Here is a 15,339-nt window from a genome sequence, read left to right as displayed (position 1 = left end):
GCAGCTTTCCGCTCTCTAATAGAGGGTTATTCTGTGTTTGCTCACTCAACTTCAATAAGATTCCTCAGGGGAGTCAGAAATCTCTTCCCACAAGTCAAATGTCCTATTCTGATTTGGAATCCCAACTTGAGGACACTGTTTGAGCCACTGACTACCTGTTTGCTCCTCCATTTATCAGTGAAAACGGCATTTCTGGTAGCCATTATGTCAAGCCAGCAAGTTAGGGAAATAGGGGCCCTTATGGCATACTCCCCTTTCACTGTATTTTTCAAAGACACAGTCATATTATGACCACACTCCAAGCTCTTACCAAAAGCATCTTCAGAATTCCACATTAACCTTCATCTTCCGGTCTTTTACCCTACACCGGAGCTGGGTAAGAAGGAAGCACTGTTACACGCACTCAGTATTAGAAGAGCGCTGGTCGTCTATCTTGACAGGACTAATTGTTTTAGAAAGTCCCCCAAATTGTCTCAATTGAAGACAGATCAAAAGGGTCAGCAATTTATAAACAAAGACTCTCTAGGTGCATATCCGACTATATTCATTGTTGCTACCAACCTTGCAATCTCCAAGCACCCTCGAACATACAAACACTTTCTACAAGGTCCATTTCTATTTCAGTAGCCTTTCTGAAAAATGTTCCCATTATTGAGATACGTAGAGCTGCGACTTGGATCTCTCTCTCTCTCTCTCTCTCTCTCTCTATATATATATATATATATATCTTTGCTGAGCATTATGCATGAACTCATGACTCCGCTTCCGATGCTGTATTTGGCTCTGCTGGTCTTTCTTCTGTATTGGACTCACTCCAAAGCCCCCTCCTCCTTAAGGGGAACTTCTCAGTAGCCATCTGGAGTGAAGCACCCCTAGGGACACTACTCAAAGAAGAAATGGCTACTCACTCTGTGCAGGAACTGTGGTTCTTTGAGATGCATGTCCCTGTGTGTGCTCCACTACCCATACTCCTTTCCTTTGTCTTTGGAATTATCTGTCATGAAGCTTGAGAAGGAATTGAGGGCATTTTGGCCCATGCGGTCCTATATAACAATGGTGCGATGCACAAGACTGAGTAACGTGCATGCATGAGCCTAACGGAAACTGCTATGTGAAATCTCTGATCAAAGGTGCAGTGGGCGCAAGCGCACCTAGCATGAAGTACCCATAGGGACACACATCTTGAAGAACCACAGTTATTGAAGAGGGTGAGTTACGTCTTCTTACAAATAGAAACGGTGTTCACAAGCCAAAGCTGAAATTCATAAGTTGACACAGACATATCCTCCAAACTGTCAGAGCCTCCCAGAAGCTTGTCCTAGTAATATGACAGCACTACAGCAGTGGCATGTACAAATAAGAAAAAGAAGAGAAGACCAGTTCTATTCCCAGAGATCTTCTCTCCACTGTGCACTGTAGTGGAAGCTACTAATATAAAAGCTATTCATATCGAAGAGTTACTGAACTCAGTCACCAGTTGGGTAAGCCTAAAGCAAATATACCAATGCAAGTGGAGTCTGAAGAATGCCATTTTCATTGGGGCTTACAAATTTCAGACTCCCTCTTAAGGACCCGCTTACATCTATGAAGAATTGCAAGACAAAAGTCCCCTTTTCCAAGATGGAACTAAATCTCGTGTTGTTTCATACAAGACAAGCCAGCAAGATTGGAACAGCTGACCATCACATGATACAATCTTGGGGGAACATGAAACAGGACTCTCTTTGTAATGGTCTTTGTTTTTTTAAAGTTCTCTCGATTAATAACAGATCTAGGCCAAACTGAAAACATTTTATGTCTTTTTTTATTTTATCTGAAGTTTTTTTGTGAGGATATGTGTGAGGAAATTTTTTACACCAGTTCAATTATTTGTTTTATGATTCAGCCACGTCAACAAAACCCAAAAATTATTCATGGTATCTTATTGCTAAAGTTGAGCTGAAAAAACATTGTAATAAATACAAACTTTTCAATGCCCTGATCCTTCATCAGAATCAGTAAGCATGGACAGCTACGCTTTTATGGAGTACAGTATAGGCACAGGAGTTTGTGCTTGTTGAGCTTCATGCAGGCTGAGAGCCAATAATTTTAAGCTTTTTAGGGCATGTGTGCAAAGTTAAGACTTGTTCCAATTATGAAAATTTTCACTCATGTAATTAAATATTTACAAGACTGGACACTTAGTTTAGCACCACAAACTTACACAGTGCTTGACGAACTAAGCAAGATTGTTAATTTATAGATACATGTAATATTTTACATGAGATAGTAGGATAGAATTATGGTTTTGCGTACATATGTGCATTGTGAGTGGTTCTATGCTAAAAATTAAAGTGAATTTGTTGTTAGGCTGTGAAATCTAATGTTTGGTAAGGTAGTAATTGCATTCATAGGAAATGCAACCTTAACTAACTTAATAACATTTTTTTGTGAAGGGAGTTTCCTTTTGTTTTTTAAATGTGTGGGGGGATAAAATTAACTTGTTCTCTGAAGAGTTGTGATGGTAAATTTGAAGACTAAATTTAGTCGTTACAGTGTGGAATGCAGGAATGTTCATCCTGCTTTAAGTGTAAATCTCAACACAATTTTAACTTAAGTCTTTATCAATACCTTCATAATATCCTAAAAGATTAACACTATGCATGGGTAGACCTAAAAATAACAAATGGATAAGTTTAAAAAAAAATACTTGAAAATTGCTTTATTTCCTATTTAAACGCCACAACTGGTATTCAGGTTTTTGTATTTTTATTGTGGGAATGTATGATGTCACGAGTACACAAAGCAATATTTCCTCTTCTACTTCAGTTGTTTGGGGGGTTTTTTTGTTAACTATTGCAGGAAAAACAGAAAACTATCAAATTTTTGCAGGGATTTTAAAAAAAACAACCTTTCAATTTCCTTTAATAATGTGTTTTTAAATATATTTTAAGTTTATATATTTCTTCAGTTATGGATTTGGAATCTTAAACAACTTTTTATATTTTAGTTACTTTTAAAAGTACATCAGTTCACTTTGAATGTGCTTAGAAAACTTTCTTACTCTCTCTTGCTTTCTGACTTTTGTGTTTTCTCTTTCTTCTTTTCTACCAAATTGCCCTGGGATTAAAATGTTAAAGCAACACCATCAATTTTAAAATTCATACTTGTATGTGCAAACTTTAATTTTTAATTTTTTTACAGTAGTATATAAGATTACTATAACTGAATGAGGAGAATATTTATTTTTACAGTTTGTTGACTGAGTGCTTTTGACAGAACTTCATGTAAAATCATCTTAATTATTTCCCCTGTATGGTCGGTCGGTTACTTTTCCCTTTTGTTTGCGTCAGCTCTTCACATAGCAGAGGAGAGACATTTTTAAAAGAAGAAAATTTGATTGTAAAAACACAAAAATAGCAAGGGGAGTCGAAGCCAAATGTAGTATCTAAAACTTTTAAATATTTTTTTAAGTTGCCTAAAATTCAGTGTCAGTTATTTAAGTCTTTAGTTTGGTGTTGCTTACCACTGGCACAGTTCAGTAACGTGTACTAAATCTTGTTTTATTTCAGTCTCCTGCCTCTTCAACCTCATTCTTTTATCTTCACCCTTCTGAAGTTATTTATCAGCCACTAGAAATTGCACAGGACAGTGGATGTGTACCTCCTCCTTTCTCTCTAATGGAAGCTGCAGTTCCAGAGGTACTTTCATGGAACTTTTATATACAATATATATACTTATATGCAATAGAAACTTGAACATTTTTTATTTGAACCAGTTAAACAGAACCAATTTAAGTACAAACAATTCAGTGCAACTACATCAGCCATGCAGAAGTTTACAACCCTTTGCACTTTTTCTCCATGCCCACACTAGTATTGTTTTAAGTCATTGCAATCGCAGTGCCTCTTGGTTACCTCTCTCAGAATTCCTGGCACGGCTTCCTAGCAGAAACACTGGATTTTGAAATATTTTGAAAGGCTGCCACTGGATTGTGGGCAGCAGTGGGAGGACTAGGTTAAATGTTTCTGCTAGTTCCACATTCACGCTAACAGTTCAAAATGAATAAATCCAGACTGAACTGCTTGTTAGGACTGTTGAATGGTTATAGTCTGATCTGAATGCTTCTAAGAATATAAATTCGCTGGAATACTTTTCTGTGGAGGAACGTGGTGTTTGACAATTCTGGGGATTAGAATCGTAAGGTTTTCCAGGTTCTAAAAATTAAATATTTTCTGCTGTTTTGTGCATATGAATCTTTACTTCTTAGTCAACAGCAATCCTTTTTTTTGCAGTCTTTTTTTTCCCAAAAATTGTTAATTTTTAGATTGGAGAGAAAGTATTAGAAAATTTCTGATAAAACCATTTGTTAGTAATTGAATATATAAGAAGTGGAAGGAAAATATAGCAATATGTTTTCCTGAAAATGGAGCTACGGCAAAAGACCTGTACAATTATTTTGATATATTGGCATAGTATTCTTTCATTAAAAGAATTAATCACTAAAGCAGCTAGAAGGACTATGGGGAGGGGGGGGGTGAAGTCAAGTATTTTTCACTAAAAATTATAGCAAATGACAAACAGTATATGCAGAAGCCTGCACTTTTTTTTTCTCTAAAACAAATGTATATTGACATTCCTATGCAACTGCACACACTGCTCCTTTGCTGGCTAATTTTATATTTATCTTGCATGCTCTACCAATTGTGCATGAATCAGAAGGTTACCAATTATGTACAAAGAAATTTTAGGAGGCAGATCAACTACAAATAAAACCAGAATTAATTTAGGAAAACATGGCTGTATCATGCCTTCAATCCACAGGTATATAGTCTATTGATATTGGGGGAAGCTACATGCATACAATACACCTGTTGAAGAAAAAAGCATTCTGCATCTTTCCTGAGTAAATTTTTAAAACGAGCTGAAAATATTGGTTACGGAGTTTCAATATTAATATAATACATTTATATACTGTTCCTTTACAGTTATGAGTAAACTGAATTCATAGTACAGAAATTAATCTCTTTAATGGGCTTCCACGTTAGGAAGAAAGGTGGGTGGCACTGATAAACAAGTGTGCAATATTAAGTGATTTACCAAAACCTGTTCTGCAATGGGGGAAAAAATAAATTAAAAAAAATCCTTGATTAATGATAGGTAGTCAGGTTAACTTAGTCCACAATTTTTAGCGGTTTAAATCATAAGAGAGCTTACAAAAACATACAAATGTAGAGCATGCTTTTGTACTCTTAAAAATCTTCCTATAAAAAATGTTTGGGTTTTTTTTGACAGCCATATTCTGATCATGGAGTTCAAGCAGCATATCACCAAGTTTATGCCCAGAGTGCCATAGCTATGCCAACACCTGTGATGCAGCCTGAGCCAGTTAAAGTAAGCTCTGTAGTCTTTTTCTTTTCTTTTGGTCTTACGTACTGCCAGGTGGTAAGTAAGGAGGACAAGAATGTTGCAGAGGAACTAACTATTTCTTTGCATTAGTTTTCACCACAGAGGATGTTGGGGAGATACCCACCTTGGAATTATTCGATTCAGGTAATAACTATGAGACAGTCAGAAAATAAGGTGTCAAATGAGGAAGAGCTGGAAATAATTGATAAATTAAAAAGTAACAAATCACCAGGATTTCTGAAGATGGAGGTTATCTGAAGAAATTTAAAAAATATGCCACCTCTTATGAAGATCAGCTGCTATTCCAGAGGACTAAAGGTTAACAAATGGCAGTACTTATCTTTAAAAAAGACTTTAGGGATGGTACAGGGACTTATAGACTAGTGAGCCTTACTTCTCTAGGAGAAAGTTGACTGAAATAATAATTAAAAATAGAATTTTAAAATATATAGCTGAACTTGCTGAGAGAGGGACAGACAAGCACAGCTTCTGTATGACAAAATCATGCCTTTAATATTCTAGCATATTTTCAGGATGTTAACAAAAAGCAGGCGCTGCTTTAGCCTGAGGGTATTTCCCCCTTCCAAATATCAAAGGACTCCTACAAACAAATGAGCTGTGAGATCATCTCAAAGAAAAGGTCACAAGAATCCTTCATAATGCAAAGTATGTTAGGCAACTTAATTTAGGGGATAAATACCAGCTCCCCCAATAATGAATGGTATAGAAAACAAAAACAAGGGGCTATCCAATGAAATTGAAAAATAGATTTAAAACAGAAGGAAAAGGAAATACTTTTTTACATACTGTATTATTAACCTGTGGAACTAAATATCATTGAGGCCAAGAGTTTAGTTGTAATGCAAAAAGTAATAAACATTGTATGGCTAATGAGATCATCCACAGTTGTGCTGGATAGGTTTAAAGACAAATTAGATGTGGTATAACCCTTTGTGCTTCAAAGCATAAAGCAGCCACTAACTTTCTGGGGTTAGGAAGGGATTTATCCTTAAGGCAGGTTAGTCTTTAATTGTCCACTTTGAGGTTTCTTACTTTTCCTCTGAAACGTCTGGGACTGGCCACGGTCAGAAACAAGGGTATGGAACTAAAGGGATCACTGATCTGATTTGGTATGACTGTTCCTGTGTTTCTGTGAAAACATAATAGCACCTTACATCATCAAAACTCAGAACAAACATCAGTTAATGAAAGATTAAAATAATTGTATGTTTGTTGAGTGATGATCCCTTTGTGTATTCTACATGTGGGATACGCATGCATGCCATGTGCCCGAGTCCAGAAATTCTTCAATGCAATATTCGTTGACCCATACATGCTCAGTAGCTTCCCTCGTGCTCCCGACCGAGGATAAAAGAGGCAGTGTGGGTAGATGCCTCTTCAGTTCCTGCTTATCAGCACATGACCCGAGTCAGAATTGTGTCATCCTTCACTCCGTGCATAACCTGTAAAATAAACTCTTCGTAAATAGTTTTTATATCTTAGCTTAGTAGTTATAGTTAGTATAAGATAGTTCCGTCACCCGCCATTCAGGGAAAATGCTCCCCGGTCCCAGGACTATGCCCAGAATCCTGGGATTCAAAAATTATATCTTCTCGCTCCTTCTCCTCAGTGACAATCATCAATGATGCCTGTACGACGCACGTATGTCTTTGAAGTGCAGTATCTGTCAATGCTTTCCACCCAGAATTAGAAAGATCAGAGTTCTAACTAAAAATGTTCCTAATGGAGGAGACTATGAGTCCTCGCTCTGACCTGGGCCTGGAATACCCTCCCTCTGTGTACATCAGCCTCAACCAACCAGCCGTGCCTCTCCAAGCACAGGCCTTGGAGAAGAACCTTTAGCACCAAAGCCCAAGGATTCCTCCTACAAGACTTCCCATGACAGTAAGGGGCAATCTCATGGGCGTAAGGACAGATCCTCACGGAGGATTGTCCATAAGAAACGCGTTTCCTTCCTTAGCCGGTCCAGCTTGGGTGAGATGTCACATATGGAACCCAGGGAACTGGCTCCGCCGAAGACCTTCAGGACTGAAGTGGAAAGACATACACTCTTCAGTCTCATCTACAATTACAGGTCCAGATACATCATTGGTACAACCTTGTTTATTCAAAGACCGACCGGCTGTGACAGACAAGCCTCATCCTTCAGGTGTTTCTGCTGGAACTCCCCAGACTCTCGGCCATACGGAGACCTTAGTACACCATAGGATATATTCCTCTCCTCCCCGCAATCTCCACTCCTTTCAGGCCTTCTCCTCCTGAGGGACATTCTTATCCCAGAGTGTGATCGTTACTGATGTCCCAGGAGCAGTTACATCTCCACCCATCGGGCAGGAGCGCCCAGTACTGATGGAACCACCACTGCAAACTTGGAATTGAAGGAATCAGAGGAGACAGCTGCACCGGTATCTCCAGTAAGGCACAGGAGCCCTGACAAGCTGTTCTTACCATCCCTCTGGATATAACCCCCCCGCCCCCAAAGGGAGCTGGTACTGTTTGCCCGGGGGGCCACCATGGCCAATGGATCCCTCCTTGAGGCCTTATTGGGGCCTTTGGGACCCCATGGCAGGTGACCAGACCTCTCTCAGGAATTGTACTGCTCCTCTCCTCTCGTCAGCTAGTTCCATTAGGGTACAAAGAGGAAGAGCTGGAACCGGTTCTGAGGGGGCTTTCTCATCATCTCCAGACAATGCCATCACTCCTTCATCAACTTCCACCATTAGTATCAGGAGCTGTTGCAATGGGTCACTAATGGTCCACAGGTCCTATTTGAAGAGGTCCAGCGCTCTCAACACCAACTCTTGGACTTTGCAAGTGCAAGGACCGACCAGTGTGGCCCTTCCAGTTAACAAGGCTATATTGGAACTGGCCAGAGCAGTTTGGCACACACCAGCATCTTGTGTTCCAACACCAGAAAGAGCCAAAAGATGATATTTTGTTCCTGCCAAAGGAGCTGACTTTTTGTTTTCCCATCCTGCCCCTAACTTGGTGATGATACAGGTAGCTACAGAAAGAACTCAGTTTCCAGAAATTTAGCCACAGGGCTGGTCATGCAAAGGGACTTGAGGCTCCAGTTGTCAGGCTTTTCTAGAGAGGTCCACCATCTACGACTTCCCTTTTGATGAGTCCAACCTTTTTAATGAAAAGATGTATAAATCCCTGCGTTCTCTAAAGGATTCAAAATCCACTCTGTGATCCCTGGGAATTTACACTCCATCCCCCGGAGGAAACACTAGAGACAGCCCTTTAGACCAGTGGTTTTCACACTTTTATTCTGGGGACCCAGTTGAAGAAAATTGTTGATGCCTGTGACCCAATGGAGCTGGGGATGAGGGTGTGGGAGGGGAAATTTGGGGTATGGGCTCAGGGTTGGGGCAGGGGGTTGCCTGGGAGGAGGATCAGGGCTCTGGACTAGGGGTGCAGGCTCTGGGGTGGGGCCAGGGATGAAGGGTTTGGGGTGCAGGAAGGGGTTCTGGGTTTGGGGGGCTCAGGGCTGGGGCAGGGGATTGGGGCACAGGGTTGGGGCCCGGGCTTAGCTCCGGCGGCTCCCAGTCAGCAGCACAGCCAGGGTGCAGAGGCAGGCTTCCCATCTGTCCTGGCACTGCAGGCTGCAGTGTGCCCTGGAAGTGGCCAGCAGCAGGTCCAGCTCCTAGGCAGAGGTGTGCAAGAGGCTCCACATGGCTCTCGCCCGCATGCACCACCACCCCCAGCTCCCATGTGCCGGTGCTCGGGGCAGTGCACAGAGCCTGATGGCCCCCCTGCCTAGAAGCTGGACCCACTGCTGGCCTCTTCCAGGGCACAGCGCAGTGTCGGAACAGGTAAACACTAGCCTGCCTTAGCTGGGCAGCACCGCCGACGGGACTTTTAACGTCCCAGTCAGCAGTGCTGATAGGGTCCCTGGGTGCTGAGGAAGGAGACCCAGTGCCTTACATGCTGCAACCCAGTTCTGGGTCATGACCCGAACTTTGAAAAACACTGCTTTAGACCATGACCACCCCCTTCACACATTGCATATTACTAGCATCCACCTGAGTCTGCATAAATGACAGAGGATTCAGAGGTCCCGTTCCTCAGATCCCTCCACTTATTTCCAACCACAGCCCAAAGGCCATTTTTGACATGCATGTCAAGACTCGCGTATCACCAATGATGCCATCAACTTCCTCTCCTGTCATCTTTGGAGGATGTCTTACTTCATTCGCCCTCAGCTGGAACAAGATCACCAGACAGAGTTGGGTCCTGGAGACTACCAGGGATACTTCATAGAGTTTCTTTTCTTCCCTCTTCAACAGCCGCCTTCCTGATCCCCCTTTGGGAACCACTCTCACCAACGGAGTCTTCAGTAAGAGGTGGAATTCCTTGTATTCTGGGGGTTGATAGAGTGCGTCCCACCTCAGGACCAAGGGAGAGGGTTCTTCTCCCCATATTTCCTAATCCCCAAAAAAGACTGTTACCTGCACAACTTAGGTCTCTCGCCACCACTACTCTCTCTTTTGGGTGCTCAGGAAGTAAGGGACCCAAATTTACTCCTCTCTGGGTTCCAGGCTCTACCCCTCCATGTGCTCATGGCTAACAGCCATTCCTGGTGGACTCAGGGCTCTACCGGGTCTTTTCCTAGTGAAAGAGCCTTACACAATAATATCCTTAACCTCTATTTATTAACAGTTACCTAAACAGAATACACACATTAAGCATACAATGCTCACCACTCCTGAGTATGCAGGTGATCTTCCCCCTAGTGGCGAGGCAAGGTTCATATCACCTGTAGCTCCTCTGCCTGGAAGCAATCAGACTTTGGAACTGGTGTATCAGAAACCACATTACAATACAGGCTACATACCTGCTGGATGTCCACACCTCCCTGACAAACAAGGTGAGCAGGAGCTTATCTGCAGACTACAAATGGGAGATCCACTACACAGTTCTAACTAATATATTCTCACAGTGGGGAACTCCGTTGGGGGACCTCTTTGCACCCCAGATTAACAAAAAGCTCTCTGGGTATTGTTCCAGGGGAGCCATAGGCTCCTCTGGATCAGATACACCTTTCCTCCCATCCTTCTGCTACCACAGGTTGTATGGAAGATCTGTTGCAACAGAGCCACCATCATCCTCCTAGCACCCTACTGGGCCAGACAGTTCTGGTTCATGGAATTCTAATGATGCGCACACTATCAGGATCCACCTGTTTCAGGATCTCCTAACTCAGGATGGGGGAGAGGGAATGGAGATCAAGCACCCCAACCTGTGCTCACTCCACTTCACAGCCTTGTATTTGGATAGGCATTGGAAATAGAACACTCATGCTCCCACCCATCCACCCTGCGTTCAGGAAGTAACTAAAGTAGAAAAGATTCTACTAGAACATGCTACCTGGCGGCGTTTTTTGGCCTGGGTATGTTCCCACCAACATTCACTAGGTGCTGTGTGTATTCCGGTTAGTCTAGACTATCTCCTTTCCTTAAAATCTTCAAGTCTGGCCCTGAGTTTACTGGAAGTACACGTAGCAGCAATTAGTGCTTTTCTCCCTCCAGTAGGGGGACTTTCTGTCTTTACATACCTGGCTACTGTGCAATTTATGAAGGGCTTGATCAGGACTTTTCCACCGGTCATTAAACCTATACCTCAATAGGATCTCAATCTTTTCCTGTCACCACTCACAGGTCCACCTTTCGAACCTTTGGCAACGTGCCATGACCCATCTGTCCAGGAAAGTGGCACTCTTAGTGGCCATCACTTTGGCCAGGAGGGTCAGTGAGCTAGCAGCCATGATAGCAGACTCTCCTTATACAGTATTCCACAAAGAGAAAATTTCCCTTGGGTTATAGATTGTAACTGAGTTCCACATCAATCACTTACTTGTATTCTTCTCAAAACCCCATGCTTTTCCCAAAGACAGGACACTTCACTCCCTTGATGGCAGGAGTACCCTGGTGTTCTGCCTCCAAAGAACCAAAGCCATAGCAGAAAGATGGCATGAACAAGCCATATCCTCAGGGGATTTTTAAGTGGGTTTTGGGATGCATCTGAGAATGCTACAAAATAGCAAAACTTCCCCCCTCTTGGGGTATTACAGCTCACTCCAGGCGAGCACCAAGCTGCCTCCAAGGAATCCTTATAGAAACACCTCCAGCTCCAGAATTCACCTCCATTTTATAAACAATGTGATAAACACAGCCAATCCTTTTATATATGTGTGTGAGTTCCCTTTCATTGCTCTGCACGGTGGACTTCCTTGTAAATAGGAAATTTAAAAATTCTGAAAAATCTCCCATTAATGGAAGACCTATATTCATTAGAGATTTCCAGTAGAGGGGGCTAGAGCATTAAATATAGTCTTGAATTAAAATTAGGGAGCTAGAATAAAAAAGTCAGAGGCTAAGTATGAATCTGTGAAGAATACTACTTGTAGGAGTGATTCATACACTCAAGAAACATCTCCCTTTTCTTTCTGTAGCTCATCTTCGTAACTCTTTTTTATATTTTTATACATAGTAAGCATCTTCATCAATGTTACTGGCATCGGTAAAGTAAATTGGAGATGTGATATTTCATTAAATCCTGATCATGTATGCCCCATACCATTAAGTGTCATGATGATCATGATGCTTGTAGTATTCAGTTTACCTTCTACTTCATGTGTACAGAAGCTTTAAAAAATGACTTTTGTGAGATGCTTATTTTCTACACTTTTTTACTGAACCATTCTTTGACATGATATTCATCTGCTTTATTAAAAATTGTTCTGTGTAAAAGTTAACCTCTAGAATAAAGCCTCTGCTGTTAAGTTAGATTCTAGATGAGACAGATGCCCCCAGATGGAGACATATGTGCCGATCAAGTATAACAGATGCCAGTGTAATCAACCATATGTTGTTTTGGGGTTTTGTGGGTTGGGTTTGGGGTTTTTTGTATTTTTTTTTTTTATACTGATGGTAACACTCTTTATTATGACTTGTAAGTTCTCTGCAGGAAAGTAACTTTTTATCTTGCAAGTTAAGTCATTTTGCTGTCAAAGGTAGGCAGGTTTTTCTGTTTTTTTGTTGTTTTTTTTTAAGGATTTTGCTTTCTTTACTGCCTGAGATTGTTCTAAGATACTGTTAAAAAAAATTAAGGACTGCAGTCATATTTTTAGCTTTGTCTAGAATTGAATCAGAGCATTTCTAAGCATGAGGATCTCTCTTTTTTTGTTGTTAGAATAGGCCATATCAGCTATTTAATCCAGAGTTATACAAATGTAACTCTCCTAATATTTCCTTACATGTAATTATTTCCATCCCCTCACTATTTTTGTAGCTTCTCTCTTAACTCTCTTCATTTTCTCAACATCTTTCAGCTAATTAGGAGCCCAGAACTAAATGTAGTCCAGTCACAACCAGTTCAGTTCACCAGTGGATTCAGAATTTTCTAGGGTTTTAAATAAGCTACCCACAGTTCTAATTCATGTTGTTCAGAACATCGGAGTTGCCACTACTTTTGTTTTTAAATGGCCTTGGTTTTTTCACCTTGCAGGAATATGCACCGGGTGAGGAGGAGCAAAGACCCATTAAAAAGCAGGGGGGGGCCATGTGCCCCCACTTTTTAAAACCTTGCTGGGAGTGAGTATACCATAGTTCAGCTGGCTGGTATCTTGGTGACCTGTTCTGTGTTGTGCTGCAGGCTGGCAGCCAGGCCCTCACCTGCAGACTGCAGAAAGTGTGGGGTGGTTCCTCCTGGTGCTGGGGACTGGCCAGATTCAGGAAACAGGATAGACCCATCACCTGAGGGCCAGTGGGGAGGGTAAAGTGAGAAGTAGGGTGGGAAGGTAAAGGTTCCAGGAGGATTGGGAGACAGACTCCAGGAGAGCTGAGTAGGTGTGGGGGGGCAGGGTCTCAGAGGGGAAAAGGAGGGTTAGGCTGAGGGTTAGGTGGGTGGGTGGGGTTGCACACTCCAGGACCATCAGACTGGTGGGTGGGGGTTGCCTGTGCATGCACACACACTCTCTCTCTCCCTCTCCTCCCACCCTTCCCTTCTAGCACCCAAGCCTGCAGGTCTGGAAGGTCATTCTCTCTTTACTGCAATAATGTATGAGTTCTGCTTTACATTAGGAGCACTTGGGTTTACTGCACAGTGACTTTGAGCAACTCATATCAAACGTGCAATACATACATATTGTATGTATTTTTATGGTATCTGGGCACTGCACAAATCAGGTTGCTGCATTCTCTCACTTTGTACCAATGTAGCTTAGGAGCAACTCCCATGCCATAAATGGAGTTAAACTGGAGATGAATGAAAGGAGAATTACGCTCTGAATGTTAGGAGTATTGAGCTGTATGGATAAGACAAAGTCCTTCCACAAATTACCATAATAGATTCATAATTTTAAGGCCAAAAGGCCCATTATAATCATCTAGTCTGATTTCCTGCATTTCACAATGTGATTCCTGCATCAAGACCATAACTTCTGGTTGTGCCTTGTTTGCATCCCTTTTAGATTTGTCCCTAAAAGCAACCATCTCAGTCTACAGATTGTCTAAATAGATCAGACTTTGCATTTAGTGCTGTTATGGCAAGGCGTTCCTTTACCAAATGGTCTAAAAGCCTTTTCTAATAGGACAAAGTTAGCTTCTACATTTTATGTGGAAAACCTGTGTCCATTTCTGACATTTCCAAAGCTGTGCATGGGACTCATAATTCAAAATCATTCTTTTTATGTTGGAACTAAGCTAGGTGCCTGTTCCAAGAGAACAATTCTGAAATCTGAAAGTACTGCTAGTCAGTCTTGTAGGTGTGGTGATCATTTCTTCTTCAAGAATTGTCTCTGAAGATGACTCACCTCTGAGTGGAGTGTCCTTGGGTTCAGGAAAGATACCTGGACCTTTCAGTCATGTTTGTTCTGAGAATTCATTTGAATTCAAAAGACTTTCAGACTTTGGAATAAAACCCCAATGAACCAAAATGCTTTGCTTTATTTATAGTTAATATAATTAGGGCTATGATTTTATTGTGGCATTTTTTAAGGTGAAGTCATGGGATGGGCATTGTGAAAAAGTCAGTAGCCATTAATATATACTCTGCACTTTTAAAACATTTTTTTACCAGAAATCTCAAAGTATTTGAATTAAGCCTCACAATATACTTTTGATGTGGGTAAGTATTATTATACTCATTTTACAGGTGAGAAAACTGAGGCACAGTGAAAATAAGTGTCTTGCTCAAGGTTACGCAACCAGTCTCTCACGACACTGGGGACATAACTTATGGGTTCTGTCTCCCCACACAATCTGCTTGTCTCAGTCTGTAGAACAGAAATATTGTTAGAACTCCATTGAGTAATTTTGATGCATTTCATATTAATGTGTGTTGGTTCAGGGAAATGTCTTCTGTCTATCTGTACATTGTTTCCTTCTGTACTCTCTTTACCATCTATTCTTTTTCTGTATTTGTAGTCTGCTCTCATTTCAGCTTAGTTTTTCCCTCCAGTTTCTCTGATCTGTATATTCTCTCTCTTTACTTGACAGACATTGTGGAGCATTCATTATTAAGCCATTTTGGCAGCTCTACTCAAGATGTACTGATTTTCTTGTCCAGTCCTTCCCACGTGGCCAAGATCCATCTTCAGCGAACCAGCTAGCGGCTGCCCATTGTGAAACTTAGGGTCAGTTCATTCTTTGCAATGCCTGATTGTTGCAAACTGGTTAGGTATCAAGTGTGCCAAAGTATAACCAGCCCAATCTGCTGTATGTTTGTGTCAGTTCCTTTATTAATCTGAACCAGTTGTCCATTTTTATAAAGCAAGTTGTGTAATCCATATCATTCATCCTTGAGACTGTGAATCTTGCGTATTTTTCCTCCACCAGTTTTTTCTTCCTAGTCCAACTTCCCAGGATTCTGTGCATGTTTTGAGTTATTTTTCCTGAAAGTATGATTGACTGTTTAAAGTATTTT

At 41.4% G+C, this 15,339-nt stretch overlaps 1 protein-coding gene across 1 annotated transcript in view; it reads left to right on the top strand.

Annotated features, from left to right (window-relative positions):
- BOLL (boule homolog, RNA binding protein) overlaps positions 1–14,936 on the top strand; it is a 69,234-nt gene extending 54,298 nt beyond the window's left edge. The window contains exons 9-11 of the mRNA XM_073306316.1: positions 3,552–3,680; positions 5,275–5,373; positions 14,913–14,936. Coding sequence (XP_073162417.1) covers positions 3,552–3,680; positions 5,275–5,373; positions 14,913–14,936 — 252 coding nt within the window. The remainder of the gene's footprint in view (positions 1–3,551; positions 3,681–5,274; positions 5,374–14,912) is intronic.
- Positions 14,937–15,339: the final 403 nt, after the last annotated feature.

Source organism: Lepidochelys kempii, chromosome 11 (genome assembly GCF_965140265.1).
Source record: "Lepidochelys kempii isolate rLepKem1 chromosome 11, rLepKem1.hap2, whole genome shotgun sequence".
Classification (NCBI taxonomy): Eukaryota; Metazoa; Chordata; order Testudines; family Cheloniidae; genus Lepidochelys; species Lepidochelys kempii.
Note: the sequence above shows the minus strand (reverse complement) of the source record. Positions and strands in the feature narration are given on the sequence as shown.